Below are 24,021 nucleotides of genomic sequence, written 5' to 3' on the forward strand. Positions count from 1 at the left end.
AACTGCATTTAAAAACAGAGTTGTTCAGTTCTCAATTACAGTAAGAGCTGCTTTACTTATTAAACCGCCAAACCCAAGGCAATACTTACAATACTTGGCATTAGTATTTAGTGTCCAGCATATAAACATGGAGCGCAATCTATGCCCAATATGCCTGACATTCTGTTGGATTTTCCTCTTCTTAAAGGGAAGAATCCCCTAGTGGTCTTTTGTTCACCCAAGCCAAGTCCCAAATCACCACTCTCTCGGTGTTACTATGTAATTGGGAAGAGTTTTGCAATCTCCCTAGTAAGAGTCAGGAAGGCTGAGAGCCATTAATTGTTTTTGTGAATTATAGGATCAAGTTGAAGATCAAAAAGAACAGCGGCAGCCGAGGGAGGGGCTGGCTTAGTTAGGCAACCGTTCCTTTGGGCCAGTCTCTGCCTCTCTCCCATTAAATCAAGACAGGATGGAGGGGCACGTAAATTATACGGTATGATGTAAGCCTAGAAGCCCAGCGGCTTTTGCTTTAGAATAGGGGGTTGAATTGGGGTATTGTCTGATGTCCCTTCTTTCTGAAGACGTTTCGCTTCTCATCCAAGAACTTCTCATCCATCAGAGTTGAAGAAGCTTCTCAGATGAGAAGCAAAACGTCTTCAAAGAGGGAAAAAGAAAGTCCCGTTGCCTTGTGAAAAAAAACCTTTGGGACAACCATGACCTGGATGAGGGAGAATCTCCAGAGACATGAAGAACTGAGGCTGTCCAATTGCGGCGTTGGGAGGAGACTTGAAAGTCTCTTGGACCGCGAGGTCAAGTCAATCAATCCTAAAGGAAACCAACCCTGACGGTTCTTTGGAAGGACAGAGACTGAAGCCGAAGCTCAGATACTTTGGCCACCAGATGAGAAGAAGATCCTGATGTTGTGAGAAGGTGGAAGGCAAAAGGAGAAGAGGATTCTATAGGAGGAGATGGTTAGACAGGGCCATCAACACAATGAACAGGAATTTGAGCAAATTCTGGAAGACAGGATTGGGGGGGAGAGCTGGGGTGTTGTGGTCCATAGTGTTGCGAAGAATCAGACATGACTCAGTGAGTGAACAACCATAACTAGACAACTGTGACCCTTCTCTGGAACTTCACAACTCACTCGTATCCTAAAATTTCATACGACAAATTTGTCATCCCACTGAAGTTACAGTTGCACCTACTCAAGATGGAAATTTAATTCAACAGTAGCTTTGTCAGCATTGTGACTGGCAAGATGCATCTTGAAAACACTCTCAGGTGGCAAAAAAGCAGGCAGGTCAACGCCCGATTTCAAGGCTTGCGTTTCTTTTGCTTGCACTGGTTTATGTCGACAGGCTCTTTAGATCCCAAGGGATCCTGAGTTTGTATTCCAGGACCTTAAGACTGAGACCCAGGGTTATCCACTTTGGAATTAAAAATTCACAGATTACAGGTAGACATCAATTTACCACCACCGTTGGGACCAGAATTTCATTAAAACCGGTCATTAAACAAATGGTCGTGAGTCAAGGACTTCCTGTAGTGACAATCCAACTAGCAGATCATTAAGAATTGGGGAGGGAAGTACTGTCATATGTGATCTTAGCGCAGCCCCTTGCGGATGATTCGAAGTATCATAGCTAAACAAACCTCGGTTTGATACCAAGCCAACATCATCGGCTTCTCCCGGGCTTCGAAAGAGCAGCATCCATTAGGGGGCGCACAGCCACGCACGTGGGAACGCGTGACCAGAGGACGCGTCAACCCAAACAAACCGAAACGCGGGCCCAGAGGGAAGCGTGGGGAGGGTGAACCAAACACGGAGGGAGAAGACGGACTGTCCGTGACGCTGAGGGTTTGGATAACACTCTTGGGATGGAAGGCTTTCTCAGAGGACCCTCTACCCCAGGGGTCTTCAAACTTGGCCCTTTTATGACTTGTGGACTTCAACTCCCAGAATTCCTCAGCCAGCAAAGCTGGCTGAGGAATTCTGGGAGTTAAAGTCCACAAGTCATAAAAGGGCCAAATTGAAGACCCCTGCTCTACCCATTGGGACCCCTCGCTGAGAGGGGGGGGAAGGAAACAAAAAAAAAAACACGCGTCCGATTCCGACGACCGGGCACGGCAGCGCTCCCCCCCCTTCAAGCTAGCCCCGAGCGAGGGCTGCCTCGCGCGGGGCACGCTGGGACTCTCTCCCGCTGGCTTTTTCTTTGATTTGGCGGGAGCGGCCCCGCCCCCCCGAGCCGAGCGCCCGGATTGGCGGGCGGCGGTTGCCGGGCGACGCGCTCCGCCCGCGGTGACGCGCGCAGTGACGCGGGCGGGGGCGGGGCGTGGGAGCGCGCGCGCGCGTGCCCTCCGGCTCCCTGGGCGGCTCTCCGTCCTTGGCGGCGGCGGCGGCGGCGGGCGAGCGAGCGAGCGAGGCGCGGGAGCCACCCGGGCAGCATGGTGATGGCCGAGCCCCGGCGGCTCCCCCCGGCCGCCGCGCTGCTCCTGCAGCCCCCGCCGCCGCCGCCGCCCCCGGCCCAGCCTTCGCCCCGCGGCCCCGCGCTGCCGGTGCGCGTCGGCTTCTACGAGATCGAGGGCACGCTGGGCAAGGGCAACTTCGCCGTGGTCAAGCTGGGCCGGCACCGCATCACGCGCAGCGAGGTGAGAGGGACGGACAGACACGTGTAGGGGGCACTCCCTGACCCACGGCCCCCAACCGGGGGGGGGGCTTCCGTTTGGGGGGCTTCCCTCTGCGCATTGGCCCCCCCGGTCTTAAACACCCCCCCAAACCCGCCCCGGGTTTGAGACCTGAAATCAGGGGGGGGGAGGTGAGGGAGGGATTCAGGCAGGGCATGGCCAGGGCTTTGGGGGAGGGGTGACCCCCCACCCCCCAAGGTGGGACTGCAGGGATGCCGCAGACAGGCCGGCCCTGCTGCCCACCTGGCCCTGGGCTGGGGGGGGCAGGTGGGAGGATAGAAGGGTCCCCCCCAGGAAAGGAGGGGCAGGAGAAAGAGCAGAGGGGCTTCTGTGGAGATTCATCCGGGCCGTGGGGGTCCCGGAGGTCAAATCCCAAGAAAGGCCAGTCGCCTTTTGGAAAAAGCACCTTCGGGATAGTGATGGTGGTGGTGGTGGATAGACAGATAGATAACCTTTATGGTCATTTTTCACTGTGGGCACAATGGCACACGTTGGAAACGAAATTTAGTTGCTTGCTCTCAAAGTGTACACCTACATCACACACATTTAAATGTACTATATACAGCAGACTATGCATGCTGTTGCAGGCTCTGAAAGGGGGAGAGCCCCCTCCCTCCCATGCAGATTGCTTGGGCATGACCCCTGGTGCAGAGGTGCCCCCCCCCAAGGCTTTGGGAGAAGAATCCTGAGTGGTGCCACTGGGCTCCAGTGGTGGCAAATGCCGCTTCAGATCTTCTCAGAGATCCCTGTGGATCCAGCCAGACGATACGGTCGTCCCTGGAGATTCCTACTCTGGGTGGAGGGTAGATTCAAGGCGTCCCTCTGAATGTGGAGCGGACTGGCGGGTTCAGACGTTGCCTTTTCTACCCAGCCTCCTTTCCTGGGGGGGAGGTGCAGAGAGCCCTATGGCCACTCTAAGCAGACCAGAGAGAGTTTATTTTTCTTCTTTATTGTTTACCTTTTATTGTAATTTGGATTGTTGTGGGGTTATTGAGAATCGGGGAGCGTACAAGTGTAACCTATTGTTGTGGCTCGTCAGACGTTCAGACTGCATTCGGCATTTTTATCCGCCTTTCCAGTCCTTCCCAAGCACCTGGGACGGGCAGAAGGGGTTGTGTGATGGTGTCAGAGGTTTCACGGCAGGATGTGAGCTGATCCAAAGTAGGGCTGCCTTTTGCAATAGATTGATGGAGATGTTGCCAATGCTGAAGGTATTCAAGGGTTGCTCCATTTGTTTTGGGAATGCAGCCAAGGCACCTATCACTCCTGGCACTACTGCTGCTCTCTTACTATTGCTACTGTGTTTTTTTTTTGGGGGGGGGGAATGGTTGTGGTGGCTTTTCAGTGCTTGATGATGTGAAACCTGGAATGACATTTGAATTGGTGGGTGCTGCACTTGTAAGGGGCTTTGGAAAGCTTTTTTTTTTGAATGGTGCCTTTTGTGTTTCTTAAATAATAATAATAAAATACAAGAGTCTACTACCACTCCTGATCCTGAGAAATTAGTAGTAGCTGGTGCAAAGAAAAAGATGGAAGACTTCCAGAGATGATGTGAGGACCCCCTCAATAAGTGGCCCCTTTGGAAAAGAGTAGGCTGCACCTCAGGAGAGGGTGGTCTTCATGAAATTGGAGGGTCCCTGATCTCTTTTCCCCATCTCCAAATAATTACGATGTTCCCACAAGCTATAGATGAGTGAGAACAATGCTCTCTCGCGGCAGCTGGATATACTTCAGAGACTTTTGTGTATGGACACGACCAAAAGGAAAGTCTTCAGGAAGACATCCTTCAAAGATCAAAAGGCTTTGTTTGATTTCTGGGTCTTCTGAGCCTCTCTTTCTGAAGTGCTCTATTCAGGAAAAACACTGTGACTGTGTAGATACACCATCCAGGGACGGTGTCTAGTAAAGCCCGCTATGCCAAACCCTTCAAAAGGAAGGAAGGAAAAGAGTATGAACCAGCTTGAAGGAAAATGGGATTAAGAGGGCCATGAGCTGGCAGGACCAGCCTCAGTGGTAGAATGGTGAAGAGTTATTTCCTTGCTCTTCGAAGAGATTTGGAATTAGGAATAAAGGGGTGGGGATTTATGATCCTTTTTGGAGAGGAAATCCATGAAATCCATTGGAGAAATGGGATAACTTCCGGGGGTAGGGTGGGGAGTTCAGACAGAACAGAGCTGGAAGGGACCTTGGAGGTCTTCTATTCCACCCCCTACTCAAGCAGGAGACCATATACCAGGGCTAGGCAACCTCGGCTCTGTTATGACTCGTGGACTTCAACTCCCAGAATTCCTGAGCCAGCATAGTTGAAGTCCACGAGTCATAAAAGAGCCAAGGTTGCCTACCCCTGCCATATACGGTACCATTTGAGACAAGTGGCTGTCCGGTTTCTCCTTAAAAACCTCCAGTGATGGAGTGTCCACGATTTCTGGAGGCAACTTCTGTTCCACTGGTTCATTGTTCTCACTCTCAGGAAGTTTCTCCTTAATTCCAGGTTGCTTCTCTCCTTGAGGAGTTTTCATCCGTTGCTTCTTGTCTTGCCTTCTGGTGCTTTGGAAAATAAGTTGATAAATAAATCTCATAAGAAAAATAAGTTGATAAATAAATCTCATAACAAAAATAAATTGAAAATAAATCTCATCCAGGAAAGAAGATGTGGCCCTTTTTTAAACAATTACTTAAGCTTTAGAGATACAAGCAGATAACCACAAACCATGCAGGTTTTTAACTGCTAATCAGCCCGTTTCTCCAGCACTTTCTGTTTTCTGCCACAAATCCGCCTTTCCACTGCTGGGCCTTTGTCCTTGCAGCTTTTCTCTCCCCCCCCCAGTAGCTGAGAATACAATGGGGTGCATAATTTCTCTCTCTCTCTCTCTCTCTCCCTCCCTCTCCCTCTCCCTCTCTCTCTCTCTCTCTCTCTCTCTTTTGCCATCCCAGGAGATCAGCTAGTCTAGGTCTGTTCTAATCTTGCACCCTTTCCCTCTCTTTAGCTAATGGTGTTTGCTCGTTTGGAAAGGAAGACGAAGGAGAAGTGATTTTTTTCCCCTTGTCCGGCTTCCAAAGCACAGCCCCGTTGGCAGCTTTTGACAAACTTCACTTCTTTTGTGCCTAGCAGGAAAATTCTCCGGAGGCATGCCCCGGGCCTAATCTGCAGGCACATCTTCAAAGTGTGACTGTTCTACACAGCATGGATAGATTGTCTCAGCCAGCCCTTAACTGTTTGGACAAGCTGTGGAAGTAGCTTTGTGGTTCCACTTGTTAACTATCCTCAAAATCACACCTTGATCATCCTGGTGGTGTGGTTTTCCGCAGAACGCAAAGCCCTTTCTCTGAAATTTGTCATCGGTAGAATAATTTTGCTTTTAAGGACCCTGTTTCAGAAATGCAGGCGGTTTGTTAAGTTCATTGCGAGGGTTTTGGGGGGGGGATACACAGGGCATGTGTGATTATACAGGTCATCCTCGACTTACAACACTTCATTTAGTGACCATTCGAAGTTATAGCAGCACTGAAAAAGGGATTTATGACCATTTTTCACACTTACGACCATTACAGCGTCCTCATGGTTACATGATCAAAATTCAGACCCTTGGCAATTGGCTCATATTTATGACGGTTGCAATGTCCTGGGAATATGTGATCCCCTGTAGCGATCTTCTGACCAGCAAAGTTAATGGGGAAGCCAGATTCACTTAACAACCATGGTACCAATTTAACAACTGCAGTGATTCACTTAGCAACTGTGGCAGAAAAGGTCGTAAAACGGGGCAAAACTCACATAACAAATGTCTCACTTAGCAACACAAATTTTAAGTCGAGAACTATCTGTAGTTTGCTGTGGATAAATAGGTTGCTGTGTTAAACAAAGCAGTTGTATTAAATTGAGACATCCGGTGGGTTTTTAAAAATTCTTGAAGACTAATGCTTCCTTATATCAACACCCGAACAAAGATTGAGTAGATGCTGGTCAATTTGTTGAAATTGATGGTACACAAGTTCAATAAAAAAAAATTACGTTTAAAATCCCGACCGCGTCACTCCATTCGTGAGAACTCGTATAGATATCTTTCCTCCATTCATTCAGGAAAAAAGAAATTGTGTCAAGAAAGAACAGTTCTCTGGCATTTCCATGCAGTTTAATCAGGGCTTCCCTTTTAGGGGCTGTGGCACTTAAATAGCAATTTGTGGCTGTGGCGCCTTTAGCCCAGGCATAAAGCTAATGAATAAATTGGTTTACAGCCTGTTGCTCCAGTGCAAGCCCCTAAAGCTGAATCCATCAGAGCTGAATATTTTTGGAAGAGTAGAATGGGGCAAAGAAAGTTTTCCTACGGATTCTGTCATCCTAGGGAGAGACTGCTGGTTCTGTCTCTGCTCGCCACAATGTTCCTCACTGTGATGTTCCTTCTGTGGCCATTGGTTCTTTAGAAATAAAGGATTCTTAAGTAGGGATTTTTTTTTCTTGCTGTTGGTATGCCTCCTTTCAAATGTTGAATTCCCACTCAAGTAGAATTTGAGCATTAAATCACACAACACTTTTAATTGCTCTGCCCAGAACAGAGCTTGCGTGGTGTTTAAAGTTATGCACTGCTTCATTTAGCCTTGTCTTATATGCAAGAAGAATGTTGCTATGTCATCTTAGATAGTAGTCTGGGATGAGGTGGACCGAAATGAATTTTCATAAATGTTCTGGCCCACGCTTAACCCTTGCACTCAAGAAACCAAATTCAGAAGCTTTTGTCTTTTGGCTTCCAGGGTTTGGAATTAACTATAGTTGGTTTTAAAAATCCAGTTTTAATACTGAAAGTTTGAAATTGGTTCCATGGTATGTCAAATTTTAAACAAGCAAACTTTTGAAGTATAGAAGTCTTGCTTGGATTAACCAGTTTCTAAACTTGGTTTAGATTATGAAGGCCCACTAATGTTTCAGGTGTAAAAGCTTGGTACTGCATCTCAGGTATTAAAAGAGAGTTGTAGCTTTTGCTGTTTTACCAAGCTGAGCTTTACTGATGTTCAGCAGGATTTTCTAAAAGAAACCTAAAATATAGTGAAGCCCTGAACTTGATAGGCTGCTTTTAAAAAAAAGTAGACATGTGGCCAGGTCTTCTGCAAGGACTTGAGCTGTGAAGGCCTAGTGTACAGTAGAATACCTGGAGAGAAAGTCAAAGGAGATTTGGTCGTAATCAGAATGCTTTGGCCTTAGTTTAGCATAGAATTCTTTTTCTGATTTCAGAAACTGAAGATGTTTGTGGAATAATAGACCACACTGGCTTTGGTGTGAAACATCTGACTTACCGAGAACTTCTTAGAACTGCCTAGCTTGCACACTTTAGAAGAAATTTCTTTTGTCGTTGTTTAGAACTGTTATGTTGCAGATAGATAGATAGGTAGGTAGGTAGATAGATAGATAGATAGATAGATAGATAGATAGATAGATAGATAGATAGATAGATATAGTGAGGAGAGGATGAAGGAGTGGCAGAGAGATGGATTAGCTCTGAAATCTGAGCAAAGTTTACAGCAAAATTTGCTCATCTCCCCATTTTTAAAATCTCTTTTAGGTTCTGAAGTTTTTACTTTTGGCTCCAGCCACACAAAATGCTAGAAATATTATATATTTTATTTAAACAGTATTTTAAGTTGAGTGGCAGGAGTGCGATGGTAGCACTTTTAGACTATTCCTGCAATTTTATCCCCTGCCTCCATCCAGTCACACTCTGAGTCTAGGCTGTTTGATTCTTGGTTCAAACGTACACTTTTTCATTTTGAATACCGGGTTAAATGATGTCCTTTTTTTCTTGTTATGAATTTAAAAACTCGCCTATTTCATCCAGTTTATACTGGTTGTCCCTGATTGGTGGCCATTCATTCAATGACCGTTCAAAATTAAGACGACTGTGAAGGAGGAGGGCTTGCGACTGGTCTGCAAAGTTGCGGTGTCCCCGCAAACACACAGTCACCATTGTTCACCTTCCCTAAGTCAATGGGGGAGCCATTAGGGAAAGACCATTAAGTTGCTTTTTCTTCCGAGAAGCCCCACTAGAAATGTGCCAGGGATCTTGTTCTCCAGTGCATCTTCCTGCCTACACTTCCAGGACTCACCCCGCTGCTGTTGCTAGCTTGCCTGCAGCACCCCCTCAATTCCCTGCACCCCTTCTCTGGGAAAACCTGTTGTTTGTCATTTAACAACCTATGTGGTCCTCAGTTTATGGGTGGTGTTGTGATGCAGTGACAGTATAGGAGATGACCAGGCTGGGCCCGAGGGAGGGAGGGGTCAAGCGCGTCATCAGTCTGGCATCCCTTCGTGCCCACGAAAGATCTAAATCCAGCCCACCTTGAATTCCATTGACTCTTATCTACTACCAATTGCTTTGGACCGTTAGTTCCGATTCTTGTAGATCTTTATAAGCATTTGAACTGCCTGCCAACCCAGTTTGGATCCTGCAGCATTATTATCCTTGGACATATATATTGGCCTTCATTTGTTGGCAACTTTAAGACCTGTGGACTTCAATTCCCGGGCTGGGGAATTCTGAGAATTGAAGTCGACAGGTCAACAGTCGGCAAGATTAGGACATTCTCTCTGAAGGTGACATATCCTAGTTCAAAAATGGACAGAAGATCCTTATTCTACTTTATTTGGAAATAATTTGATAGCGCAGGGGGGGAAAAATGTGCTGCTGCCAAAATACAAGCCGGGTCCGCCTGTTTCGTTTCTCTCTACAAATGTCTCTGCATCTTTGTGGATGTGTTTTGTCTGAACGGTGCAAGCTGCTTCGTGGCCCTTCTTTCTTCCTTTTTCTTTTTTCTCCCCCGCCCCCCTTTTCCTTGATCCATGCAAGATTTTCTATTTCTAATAAGAGCTGGCTTTTCTGGTGATTCATCTTTCTGTCTCCTTTGGAAGCCCTGCTCCTCTTAATGATATGTTGTGACATTTTCATAAGCCGGTTATCTGTTGGGTAAACAAGAGAAGTGTGGGTTTGATACTTCTCCCAGAGAGATTGACTTTCCGTTTCCTCGCTTTCCCGTTGCAGCGTTGGGAGCCTTGCGCCCTCGATGAGTCGGTTCAGACTTGATTCACGATAGAAGGACTTTCCCGATAAGGCCAAAACGAAACAGAAAGGATGCAAATTTCCTGTTGCTTCAAACCACCAATTTATTTCCACAGATGGTCGGGGTGGAATTTGCTGTCCAGTACGGTTGCTGATGACAGCTACTTGGAAAATAATCCCTCCCAGATAGAGAAAACGTGACTGGGAATATTCGGGGACAGGTGTAAAGTACAGGTAGTCCTTGACTTAACAACCGTTAAGATTTATTCAAATCTTAAAAGAAGTTTCAAGAAGCCTTTGTTTACTCTCCTACTGGGCCAAGGGGACCTTCTTGGAAGCCCATCAAACGAGAGGGTGAGAATAGCTCTCTTAACAATCTTGAGACATTCTGGAGAGGCTGTAGTAAGCTTGTTGTAGCTCACAGTTTTTATACTGCCCTTGCAAGCAGCAAATTACGGTGATTAAATATGAACCACAAAGAAAGATTTTCCTTTACTTGCCTAGAAATTTTCACCATTCCTCTTTCTGGAATGATTTCAGCTTTTAATATTGGGGTAGAGAAATGCCTGCTAGAGCCATTTTGTCTCTTGTCTTCAATATGTGGCCATGTGATGTACAATATACAAAAAAGGGGCAGCCGAACAAGTCGGAATAACACTGGATGAAAAGCAACTTAATGAAAACTCAGAAAATTGATAAGGCGAAAACCAAATAAACCACATTGTGTCGTTGTGTAATTAGGAGCCAAGCCGGTCTTGCGATGTATGCATGCCAGAGAGGAAACAATTCATACTAGTTTTTTTAGAGGTCACTCTGCTCTTGCCTGATTCTTCACTGACAATGCACTGCAATTTTCAGGCGGTCTAACCCTACATTTTAATTTTAACATGGGTATATCTTAGTTTTTAAATGGATATCTCTCTTCGGCTCTTTTTTTTTTTTTTTTTTTGAAAAAAAATACACAGATTTGTAGATAGGTGGAATTGTGGGGGTTTTTTGTTTTTTGTTTTAAGTGGTTTAGCTTTCCCTAAGCCAGGGGTAGGCAACGTTGGCTCTTTTATGATCGTGGACTTGAAGTCCACAAGTCATAAAAGAGCCAAGGGTTGCCTACCCCTTCCCTAAGCTATTGCACAATGATATATAAGTAGTTCTCAATTTACAACAATTCATTTAGCGACCGCTCAAAGTTACAACGGCACTGAAAAAAGTGACCTGGGACCATTTTTCACACTTTACGAACTGTTGCATCATCCCCCTGGTTATGTGATTTACATTCAGATGCTTGACAACTGACTCACATTTACAACGGTCACAGTGTCCCGGGGGCCACCTGATCCCCTTTTGTGACGAGCAAAATCAATGGGGGAGCCCGATTCACTTAACAGCCGTGTGACTAATTTAACAACGGCGATGATTCACTTAGCCAGTGTGGCGAGAAAAGTCGTAAAGTGGGCCAAACTCACTTAACAAATGTCTTACTTAGCAACATAAATTTGGGGCTCAGTTGTGGTCATAAACCGAGGACTACCTCTACGGGGCTTTTTTTTAAGTGTCCGAAACATTAATCATAGTTAAAATGGGGAAACTTGCAATAAATCAGCTCCACTGAGTTTGCTTTCCAGTTGCACATTCTGAAAGGATAGTTTTACATTAAAGAACTTTTTCCATCATCTCGGAGATTTAGTAGGTGGGGGGATTCCTCCTGCAAGCATGGAGAGTGTAAGTTCCACATATGACTAATGTACAATATATTAGTCATGAACTTTTAATAGGAGCAACCTTTGAGGTTGCTTTTGGTGTGAAGCAAATGTCTCATTTATTTATTTGTTTGTTTTCTGACTCCTTTCTCAGCAACTGGCTCTTTCTTGCTTATCCTTCGTTTCCGTGATAAACTTCAAAATGTTTGCTCTCCTTTCTGTTCCTGGCTGTCATGATAAGGGCGAATACTTGTTCCATTTTAATACAACCAAAATAAAAGTTGATGCCCCTGAATATGAATCAGCAGATCTCCGCTAAGCAGGAGCTTCCAAAGACCAGGTCCCACACGTGAAGGTTCAGTTAGACTGATTTATTGCTATAAGAATCTTCTCAACTTGTGGTCAACTCTTGTTAAGAGATAGATAAGGATCAACAGCACTCAAGGAACATTGGCATTAGCTTGCTTGTGGCTATGTAGGGATTCCAGGCTGGTCCCTCTTTTCACCTTGCCCCTAGGTTCTGCCACCCATTCTCTCACAGCAGGATAACTAAAAGTAAAATGAGATAAATTAGGGGAATCCAGTCTCATGGGAATGGAAGTTTGCTTGTGTGACTCCTCAATTTCCCCATATATTCTCAACATCTGCTTAAGAGAGTTGGAGAAGTCTTTGAAACAGGTTGCTACAGAGTAATGCCTTGGCCAGTGAGTGTGAATCCCATTCTTTTAGGAAGTAACAGAAACGAAACGTCGGGTTTTATACAATATAATATTTGCTCCCACTCACCACCACCGCCAATCCTTGATTTTTCTTCATGCAGTGTTTTACTGTTAGAGCACAGTCAGTACATCCCTCAAGTCAAAACTGGATGGGTGCAGTTTCTTTGCACATTGGTGACATGGTTTGTCAAGGCAGGGTTGACATCATCCATTCCTCTTCTGTGTTTCTAGGTGGCAATAAAAATCATCGACAAATCTCAGCTAGATTCTGTAAACCTGGAAAAAATTTACCGGGAGGTACAGATCATGAAAATGCTGGACCATCCACATATTATCAAGCTTTATCAGGTATGTAACCCTCTCTCCTGTCAAATCTGAATGTTAAGAAGTGACGGGAACCAAGCCTTCTTACCAGTCAGCTCCTGAATTTATCTTTGGCTGGTTTGCCGTTGGTTGAATTATTGAGTAGTAATTAATTAATCCCTGTGTACAAATCTGGAAACAATTTGATACTTACTTCAAAGTTAGTTTTTCGCTTCATCCTTTTTGAATGTGAACAACTGTATGGCTTTGAATAATTCATTAATTCACAAGCCTGAACTTCCCTTGACTTCAGCCACAAAGGCCAAGGGGAGCTGGATTTAAAATTGTTGCACACTTGTGCCTATTTGGTTCCGTCTACAGTAGTGGCCAAAATTGTGGAAACCTTTTGGGAAAAGTGTACGGTAGAAATGCCACCTTTGGTTAAGTTTTCACCAATTTTTCTTCTAATTTCTTTATAACTGTAGACTTGTTCACTTAATAATACTATTTTATATCACTTTCTGGGCAACCAGTCAACTCTTTGCACCATTACTTTAATTTTATTACGTTTTACAAGCTCACTAAATGAAAGAACAGAAAAACCCTCAACCCACTTGATAGCGATCACATAACACATTGACCAATGTCCTCCTCTCAGCTTCAATACATAACATCAATAACTGAATCCTACTGTGATCTGATCAGCTCATTGTCGAAACAAGAGGACACCCAGTTGGCTCTCTAAACACTCATGCTCATTGGCTACAATCGGATGAAGGAAAGCTACCTGATATCAACTTAATTTAATTTAATTTAATTTAATTTAATAACATTTATATACCGCCCTTCTCCCTGAGGACTCAGGGCGGTTCACAGGGCAGAATAAAATAACCAATACAAACATTAAAAACAGATTAAACAATTGCCCTAGTTAAAAACAATATGATACAACGCTAAAAAAAAAGCAAGCAAGTTGTGCTTCCTTTTTATGGTTATTTGGCTATAACTTTTCATAGAATACAGTACAGATAATTGAACAAACTTTGTTGCATTACATTCTTGATTAAATTATCTTTCCATTGATATATAATTTTATGGTACTACTCCCCAAAAAAGATGGTGTTATAAGCCATCCAACCTCAAAATTCCACAGTTTTGGCCATTACTGTACCTGCAGGGACAGCTATGCTGTCCAAGGACTTTCAGGGTAAACCATCATATATCTGAATGGCTTGACTCCTGGATTGTTGGTCTTCAAGGAACTGTGGTTTGAAATGGTTTGGAAATGTTTAAATCCAGGCTTATAGGAGGCCACGTTTTGGGCATAATGCTGAACACTTCCATCCTGGTTGCTGGTTAGTTTATATGCCCCTGCATGAAGAAAGAGTGAAGTGGGAGCAAAAAGCCAACATTCATCAGCCCACTTTCTTACTAACAAGCCACGTTGGGGAAGAATCCTAGCTAAGAGACTTTTAGGAATGCAGTGAGTCACTTGAGGCTAATGTAAGGTCAGATGGATCAGTGGGACTTCGTCTTTCACATGATCCTGTTTATGTAATCTGCAGTTTGACCTGAATAGCTTTGCATCCGCATGTTCAAGTAGAGTGATTCGCTACTCCACAATTTCCTAACGCGGAAGAGTGAACGGTGGTATTTCAAAAATCTATAATTTGCCTGCTTCCATCTTCATCCTTGACTTTTGCTCATGGTGTAAAGGTGGGCATCTGTGACCCCTTTAAAGCTGTGGACTTCAACTCCCAGAATTCCTGAGCTAGCCATACATAGCTGGCTCAGGAATTCTGGGAGTTGAAGTCCACAGGTCATAAAAGGGCTAGAGTTGCCCACCTTTGGTCTAAAGCAGGAGTCTCCCACCTTGGCAACTTTAAGGCTTGTGGGCTTCAGCTTTCCTGGCTGACCAATTCTGGGAGTTGAAGTCCACAAGTCTTAAAGTTGCCAAGGTTGGGGACCCCTGATCTAAAGAGTAGGAAAGTAGAGTTTCCTTAGTTCTCAGAGCAAAAGCTTTGTAAGCTCATCTAATTAATTCAGTATAGCTCTGTAGCTGTGACACTTAAATAAGTTTGAAAGTTTAAGTAGACCGTGTGACATTTGCCTTCCTTGTTATATAGCCATATTGTCCTACAAAAAAGAGGTTCATCTTAGGATCAATCAAATAAAGGTCCTAGAAATTTCCTTGAGGACTTGTTTAGAGCACCATGTTCCATTAGCATTGATTTATCTTTTATCATATGCGGGTGGTGGGCGCACAAAGCATTAAGCAGTCAGGAATTTATGTTGCATTGATATGGAAAGCTACATTATGCCCCTTTAACAGCTAAACACTACTTGTTTCCATACTCCTGTTGATCTGTGTGATAAAAAAGGATGGTTTGGTTTTGTAGGCAAGTCTTTCTCATTAGACAACCAGATGCTTGAAATGACGACAGCCAGTTGTAGAACCAAAGTAGGAAGTAGTTGAAATTTCACACTGGACTGAGCCAAAATTCAAATGTAGAAGTTCTAAGCACTGACAGGGATCTAGTAAATCAGGAGCAAATCCAAGACATGAATCAGTGAAATGGACAAGAGTTTCTCAGAGGCAGTGCTACGAACCACCAGATACTAACGGGTTCAGATCATTGTAAATCTACATAAAGGCCTTGCTTAGAACTCTCTTGGTTAGTTTACCCCATGTCATTAACAAATTACCCGGATTAAATGTTGAATCTCAAGAAAAAGAGATCTCCCCATTTGGTTTAACGAGGTCTGGCTTGGGGGTTGTGCAGTTCGCTTTTATTAAATCATGTCTCAATATTGACAATATGCTATAAATCAAGAAGTTAATGGTGATGTTATAAAATGAACAGCAGACTTATTTGAGCTGGAATTTAGAAATGAGAACGATCCGGATCATAAAAAATAACATAACCCTATTTCATGCTCTGAGATCTTCTGGAAAAAGCAGCTAGCTGTCAACAGTCCTCTTTGAGTCCTCTTTAAACAGTCTTTACTTTTGTTACTGAGTAGTTGGGACTTTCTTTGACTTCGGATGAACCAAATCCTTCCAGTGATTTCAGGCTTAGGAGTTGGATGGAGTTTCATGCGAAACTCTTCAGCCTTGCTGATTTCTTAACTCTGATTTTTTTTTTACTTTTCATTTGTTAATTTTAATCTTGCTTTTTAATTCTCTCTTTATCTGTGCTTTTAGTCATGTTTTTATATTATTTTATAGTATAGTTTGCAAGGTGCCCAGAATTACTTAGGTGAGATGGGATAGTGTAAAAATTAGAGAGAGAGAGAGAGAGAGAGAGAGAGACAGACAGACAGACAGACAGACAGATATAATGGATGCATAGCTAGTGAGAGAGAGAGAGAGAGAGAGAGAGATCCCTTCTCTTCTAAGCAACTATGGTGAAGAGCTGGCATCCTTTATCTCAACCAGAGAAATTGTGTTGAAGAGTTTGATGATTTGTGTGCGTCAAGAGGCCGTGTCTGAATTGCTACACCCCTGGCTCACCATCACTGCACGTCTTCTAGCTGCAGAGTTTCCTACCATTGATCAAGAGATTACTTTGGCCATGACGTCAAACTTTCTCAAGGCCCAAGAAGAACTCTCCAAGCTTTTCAATTCTCCAAATTTCTGCATATTAAAGGCGTTTTTGGTCTCTCCTTTGTCCTAACAAATCTGCTTTTAACATTCTAAGTGAGATGATTTTTCACTAACGCCAGCATCTCTCGCTCCGCCACGAGGATTTGCAATCTCTATTCGATTTGGGGGGAAAAACATTTGAAGTTTTTGGAAGTGTCTTGTGATAGCATGAAAGCAAATAAATGTATTTTGGCATAAACCTTTGTGGACTCCATCCAATTCCTTCATTTTCGTATTTAAACATTTGGGAGACAGAAATTGTTTCTGTTCTTGTTAGTTTGTCTAAAATACATCAGTTGACCACTTCTGTCTTCTCTTTGCCCCCAAATTATAACCTCCTGGAGAAGAATATGGTTGACTGGCAGGAACCCTCAACAGGAAAATTCTGTTCTTGCAAGACTTTGGATATTCTTGTTGCCGTTCTTATTTGTTTTCCTATTTTGCGCAAAAGCCATTGGAGAATTGTTTAATGAGACAGATCTTCCCAGAAAACAGATCTAAACATTTCAGTGCCAAGTGATTTATCTTGTCTTTGCTTTCAAGATTAAAAGTATCTGGCATTGTTTTCTTATATTTGGCATCCCACAATAAATGCTAGAAGCAGAATTCAGAACTATGGATTTTATTTGTTCTCCTGCTAGTTTAGAACTTACTGCTTCAGCACATTGGCTCAAATCCCACAACTTTCAGGCTACATCTTGCAGTTTATTCTGAGAAATCTCAATATGTCTTAAGGTTGGTTGTGTTCCAGTAATGAGGCATTCCCTTTAATTACCAATTTAGGGAAGCTTGATCTCCATCCTGCTTTCACCTTCGAATTCTTGAAGTAATTTAGAATTTTTAAACGTGTAATGATAACTCCGGTGTCTCATTTACGTCAGAAAAATACTGAAAAAGTTGCTTCCAAGAGTTCCTGGGATTTCCCCCCCCCCTCTTTTTTTTGCCAGCTAAAGTGATGTTTTATTTCTTTCATTCACAGGTGATGGAGACCAAAAGCATGCTGTACCTTGTGACAGAATATGCCAAAAATGGAGAAATATTTGGTACGTTTTCTGACTATAAAAATAGCTCATTGATTTATTTCAGCAGCTGCATACTGTAATGAATTTGGAAATTATCTTTGCTCTTAAAAATAGAAGCTTTTCTCTGCTCAGTCGTCCAGAAACAAAGATTGGGGATTTTGACCATAGATTATTTCCCCCGGTCCCATAATTAAGACGGTTCCTCTTTTCATTGGTACTCTGTGCCCTGTAAGTATTTCTCCAAGGACGGTGCTTTGTTTCAGAAGGGGAAGCTGCAGGCTTCAAAAATTTCAATTTCCCTTCTCTTAGATTATTGCTAGTGTTGGCTAAGATGATGGCAACCCAGAACTTAACAACACAGATTCCTACATCCCAACCATGTTTTAGGGCAAATGGCAAACATTTCACTGCGAACACAATTTACTTTGGCTGTCTGGTATCAACAGTTAAAACAAACAATTTTTTTATCATTAGTAACCATTGATTGGGATTCCAGAACAATTTCTTGTGTCCTGCAATAATCTGTTCTGCAAATGTTCTCGGAATCTAAATTCAACTTTTTTGGGGTGTTGCATAGCTTTGAAACATTTATTCCACTCCTTTACATAAGATGCACAAGGGGAAGTTTGAAATTGCACATCTGCAAAAGGATAGCGTGTAATCTCACTGGCACAATCCCATAGTGCTGTGGGGTGTGGTCATCATTTTAAGGGAGAAATGAGCTTATCTCACAAGTTTGTGCCTTTTAATAAAAAGCCTGAAAAGATAGTCCCAGATTCTTCCTGTTTGTGTCACCCAAATCAGGAGGAGATAGCACACTTTCGGATTAATGCCTTTTATTAAAAATATAAACTTTTGTGAGATATAATTCATTTCATCAGTTGTCTGAAGTGGCCAAACTGATGTAGGATTTAAAGTGGAAGAGAGAAGGTGTGGAACTGGGATACTTTTGTAATTACAGGCTATATATAAAACAGATTATTTTGTCAGTTAACGATTGTAACGTTAAAAATACACTGGGCTTGTTGAGACCTTTTGAGATAGCCTAAAACTTTTTGATGCATGTTTGTTCAGCAGTCTCTCCCTCAATGCTGCTGTTATTATTTTTTCCCCCAAATGGCTATTGTGAGATCTGTCATGGAATTCCTTTGGAAACCAAAGTACTTTGATACTATTTTGTCCTTATTTGGAATCCTCATGGTCAAACTTGTGTCGAGTCATTCTTTTGTGCAAAGTTTGCCTTTCTTTGTTCTACAGGGAATCCCGAAGGACCCTGTTTCTCAGCCTTGACAGTTTTAAGATGTATAGACTTCAGCTCCCAGAATTCCCCAGGCAGGCAATTCTGGGAGTTGAAGTCCACGCATCTTAAAGTTGTCAAGGTTGAGAAACCACTGCCGAAGGGCATTGCTGATCGATGACGGCATTTATGAGATTACATTAGAGAAGGAACATGTTGAAGGTTCCCAGTGTGTAACCAAAATAATCAGAATGCCCCAGGAGTGTTTAACCAGATAAGGTTTGCAAAGGATTAGGCAGTAAGAAGCCAACCGTAGAAATCTTTTAAGAGCTGAAATGTAAAGGCTGTCGTTAATCTAATTAACCAGCTTTATCTTGAGTTGTAGTTGGATAAGATTGCCAGTTCTGTGGTTGGGTTGTGCAAAAGGTGACACGTGATAGATCGTTTAGCTCAGGGTGACTTCCTCCAATAACACATTTCCTTGGGTACTTCTTGTGTTAGGATGTTTCAGAACACAAAATCCAGAGGATGACTAATAGGCAGCACTCTTGGCTTCTATTCTGGAATAGCTTTGAGGCTTTGCTAGATTAATGGCGGAAGAATTTCAGTCGGGTCCCTGATAGACAAGCGGTAGGCAAGAGTTTCGTCCCGACAGGAGAGTGGATGTATAGCTCAGGGCTGTATTGTGGTTTCTGAGCCGGGTGGTTTTCTTGCAGACATTTCATTACCAAACTGGGTAACATCATCAGAGCTACTGATTATGTTATCTAGGTTGATAACCTGCTGATAAAACAACACGCTCAGAAACTACCAAGCTCGGAGAACACCAAGGACAGCCAGAAGACTTCGGTCTCCTGGTAGGGTGAGTTGTCTTCCATGTCCTTGAGCCTAATCCATCCCTTGGCCCAGCTTCTGCAGAAGATAAATTGAGATAAAATTCAAACGGTGGAACGAGCATTATATGGCTCCGAACCGTCCCAAGAAGAGAGATGCCAGTGAGAATTCTTGGAGGTATCTGCCACGTCACCACGATTAATTGATTCGGAGAATGTTCTCCCGTGCCCAATTCAGCCCATTTTCTGTGAGCATAAAATGGGGAGAGGTTAAGACCTGTTTTTCTCAACCTTGGTCATCTTCAGATGTGTGGACTTCAGCTCCCAGAATTCCCCAGCCAAGGGGGCACATCTGAAAGTGGTCACGGTTGAGAAACAGTGGCTTGGGACTATTTTTGTCGCGCTTCGCTTCTTCATTGAGGCGCCTTGCTGCTCTGAGATATGTCAATTTCCTGGAAGGCATGGGGCCCCCCTGGTTTTGTGCTGTTTAACCATCCTTCCTGGATGAATGCTATGGTTCTGCTCATTTTTTAAAGCCTTTCTGTGTTTCACCATTTAGAAAAAGCAGGCCCTTGGTGCTTTCAACGTTTTCTGCTTCCTGGAGAGCCTGGGTTGGGTTTTTTTTGTTGGTTTTTTGTTTTGTTCTGTTGGATGCATTATTGTACATTATTTCCAGGGCTCAGAGCGAAATCTCTTTTAAGAGGAAAATTCCTCACGGAGGCATCAGCTTGCGTGCGAGAACAAAATCGGTGGGGTTTTTTTTAAAAAAAAAATTATTTATTTATGGTCAGCTTCTTTCTGCAGGAATTTTTTCTGGATTCTGCCCCTCTGGTATAATCTGTAATATCCCGTTCTACGTCGGCAGTTTTACCTACCGAGGTTAAGGATCAGTAATGTGTTCCACTGTTTCGAACTTCATGCGGTGCTAAATAGAACATAACTTAAGTCCAGCGCATTGCACACAAGCAAGCAGACATGACATCCCTGCTCGAACATAAACATCTAGAGTTGTGCTCGATGTTACAACCTTTTTGCCATGGCTGTTAAGCGAATCACTGCAGACGTTAAGTGGATCGCATGATCATTAAGCAGATCTCGTTTCCCCCCCCCCATTGACTTTGCTTGTCAGAAGCTGCCTGGGAAGCTCGCAAAAGGGGATCAGGTGGCCCTTGGATGCTGCAAACGGTCGTAAGTGTGAGGATCAGTTGTAAGTCACTTTTTTCAGTGCCATTGTAACTTGGAAGGATCACTAAATGGAGGGTTATAAGTTGAGGCCTGACGTGTTTGTGTGTGTGTGTGTGTCTTTATGCTACTGTTGTGGAAGGAATGAACTGGTGCCTTTTATAATGCAAAATCCACCTGCTTTCAAAAATGTGGCCTCTTAAGAATGTTAGAAATTTCCCACAAGGAATTCTATCCCCAGTAATGTTTAAATTGAAAGTCAAGGGCCACAATCCAAAGAACCGATTTTGGAAGTGCGGTAGCATTTGCATATATTTTTAATTACATACATAATGTATGTGAATCAAAAGTCTTCCCGGTATTAAAAAAATATATATGCAGAGCCACGCTCAGAATGCCAGAGTTTTGCGTAAATTATCACTTGTAACCTAGAAAGGGTTTCAACTCTAAAAGTGTTGCTTTAGAAAAAATGGGCATTTTCTTTCTATGCAAATAAATTGTTTTTTTAAAAAAAAATAATAATACAAAAGAACTGAAGAGAGAGGGGGAAACCATAAAAAGACCAATAGGCTAGCTGGATTATTGTCTACAAAACCCCCTCAAGGTTGCATTGATAATGATTAAAACAAGAAGCAACGAATGGAAACTCATCAAGGAGAGAAGCAACCTGGAACTAAGGAGGAATTTCCTGGCAGGGAGAACAATAAACTAGCTCAATCCATGGAAGTTGCCTCCAGAAGTGGTGGGCGCTCCATCACTGGAGGTTTTGAAGAAGAGCTTGGACAACCCTCTGTCTGGGATGGTGTAGGGTTTCCTGTCTGAGCAGGGGGTTGGACTAGAAGACCTCCAAGGTCCCTTCCAACTCTGTCATTCTGTCATCTGCTTTTTTCCTCAACAGCTTAACCACGAAAAGTAGACTTTCCATTGCCTTGAATGTAGATGAGCAACATGTGCACAAAGGCATTTTATAGGAGCCCAGAACAGGGACGCTGTTGATAATAAAAGTCAGCAGAAATAAATAACAGATCTGCCTTCTGTTGGGGAAATGTTTCCTTTTTCCCGTCAACACCGAGTTAGTTGGGTTTATATTAAATCCACCTTTCTTGCCGTAAGAGCACGTGACGTGGACTCCTGCATTTTGTCACATGTTTAATACTCTGAAGAAGCTTTGATGCCTCCTCGGCCACTTAAGCACCACGGCCCGGTTGCATATGGTCACTTTTACCAGCCTCTTCTGTTATAACTTGAGGATTTCTTTTGGTGACCTCGGCTCCTTGTTTGACTGCCTTTCTCCCGGGAGCCTTGCGAACGTTCAGAACTGATAAGGAGAGGGGACTGGGTTTAATATTACATTTATCTAACATGATATCAGAGAAGAGCCTCCGGACACAGGGGCCAAATGTACCCTTTGCTAAGCCAGGCACGGTACCACATCTGTACTGATACCACGTCCAGAAAGCAAATAGTTGGAGGAGGCTATGTAAATACAAAGCACTTAAGTCCAGGTTGTGTATTTCTCCCGCTAATTCTGTTGGTAAGTAACAATAGCAGCTCAAGGATCTACTCGAGGAAGCACCAGGGGTGCCGTGACCTAGCGGTGTTCCAATATCTCAGGGGGCTGCCCCAAAGAAGAGGGAGTCAAGCTCTTCTCCAAAGCACCCGAAGGCAGGACAAGAAGCAACAGGTGGAAACTCATCAAGGAGAGAAGCAATCCGGAATTAAGGAGAAGTTTCCTGACAATGACAACAATTAACCAGTGGAATGGCTTGCCTACAGATGTTGTGGTTGCTCCAACACTGGAGATTTTTAAGTTGGACAAGCATTTATCCAAAATGGTATAGGGTGTCCTGCCTGAGCAGCGGGTTGGACTAGAAGACCTCAAAGGTCCCTTCCAACTCTTATTATCGTTATTGTTACTTCCCTTTAAAGTACTCTTTACCTGTGCCTCTGCTTGTTCCCCAAGGGTTTGTGGTATTCCCCAGAGTCTTTTATAAAGAATATAAGGCCACAGCACATAGCCTCTCCTGGCTAAATGATGAGTTAAGGGCCACATCTTAACCCATGTTCATCTTCTGATGCAATGTTTTTCAAACATTAGTGCTGGCTGGGGACTTCTGGGAGTGGAAGTCCATGCCTCTTCAAGTTGGCAAATATGAAAAACACCGATCTCTGGTTGATCCAAAATTGTAGATTCTGGCTGTTGTTCTTTTCCTTCCTTAAATAGCAGAGAGTCAGCAAGTCAGATTTTCCATGCTGTTAGCGTGTGAAACAGGAGAGGCCTCACAGGCTGCATTTGTGGCTGGGTCACAATCCCCAGAGGCCTTCGGAGCCTCTTAAAAAGTTGCTTGCTTTCATAAAATCTGATTATTAATCTTAGCGCTAATCTGTACCAAGTACGCTAAATTAAATGGCTTTCCTTTCTTGCCGAAGCTTGCATTTTGAGTCGAGCTGGCACTGAACAAAGCGTGGACTTCACCCAGGCAGTTTGGCAATCCAGCCTTCCCTCGAAGGCTCCTCCATAAGAAAAGTAATAGGGTCAGAAGGTCCTGTAAATGAAGTGATTCCCTGATGCACTTGTGACTCTTTTCCCCCAGCACATAAAGAGGCTCCAGAACAGGTTCGTCTGCCAAGTGCCTCATACACGTATTTAAATTTTCTTAGCTCGGTTTCCTTTTAACTTTTTCCCAGGATTTCCTAGCTGGCAAATACGTAACGTAATAATAAGGAAGGGAAGAAAAAAGAGAGAGAGAGAGGGAGAGAGAGACGACTTTGGAAATTCTTGAGAAAGGAAAATCCAAACAGCTGGTATCTTCATTGGACTGGACTCCTGTTTAGTCACAATCCCTGGGATGTCAGCCTGGTTCAAGTTGCTCCACAGGAAACTGCCTCATATTCAAGTGAAAGATCTGTTTATTCCAGCTGTTGTTCTGTTTCAAACTGTGGTGATTTCCAGTTCTTCTGAATTACCCCAATTAAAATGACTTAAGGGGACTCTAGGTCAGGGGTAGGCAACCTTGGCTCTTTTATGACTTGTGGATTTCAAGTCCCAGAATCCCTGAGCCAGCTGGCTGAGTAATTCTGGGAATTGAAGTCCAAGAGTCATAAAAGAGCCAAGGTTGCCTACCCCTGCGTCTAGGTCAAGTGTGACCTACTGTGTGCATGGGGCAATTACTTAGCAAAGAAAGGGGGAGATTGCAGCTGCTGCTTTGAGATTGATTATGTTCCAAAGGTTTGTGCAGAAACATTGGCGCATGGTTGAGAGAGGCTGTCACGGGTGAGAAATGGCAAAATAGATCTCCACCTCTCCCTTGCGTAAGTCCTTGACCTACGACCAGAATTTCTGTTGGCAAAATCAGGGCAGTGGTTAAGCAACCCAGGCCCAGTTTTACAACCTTTTTGACGTCCTTAGGTGGATCAGATGGCTGCTAAACAAATCAGCTTTCTCTCATTGACTTTGTGGGTTGGAAGCCAGCTGGGGAGCTTGGCCATTAGCCAATCCCGGGACGCTGCGCCCGTCGTGAATAATTCCGGGTCCCAGTGCCCAAATGTTCATCGCATGATTGTAAGGATGCTGCAGTGGTTGTAAGTCTTGAGGACTGGGTGTAAGTCACTTTTTTCAGTGCTGCTTTAACTCCTAAGGGTCACTAAACAAATGGTTGTAACTACTCA

General features: G+C 43.7%; 1 protein-coding gene across 1 annotated transcript in view; it reads left to right on the forward strand.

Moving 5' to 3' along the window:
* The first annotated feature begins 2,410 nt into the window (after positions 1-2,410).
* SIK2 (salt inducible kinase 2) overlaps positions 2,411-24,021 on the forward strand; it is a 47,236-nt gene continuing 25,625 nt past the window's right edge. The window contains exons 1-3 of the mRNA XM_083368639.1: positions 2,411-2,631; positions 12,361-12,477; positions 17,058-17,121. Of these exons, the coding sequence (XP_083224765.1) occupies positions 2,428-2,631; positions 12,361-12,477; positions 17,058-17,121 (385 nt within the window). The 5' untranslated portion in view covers positions 2,411-2,427. The remainder of the gene's footprint in view (positions 2,632-12,360; positions 12,478-17,057; positions 17,122-24,021) is intronic.

Source organism: Vipera ursinii (assembly GCF_947247035.1).
Source record: "Vipera ursinii genome assembly, chromosome: 8".
Taxonomy (NCBI): Eukaryota; Metazoa; Chordata; class Lepidosauria; order Squamata; family Viperidae; genus Vipera; species Vipera ursinii.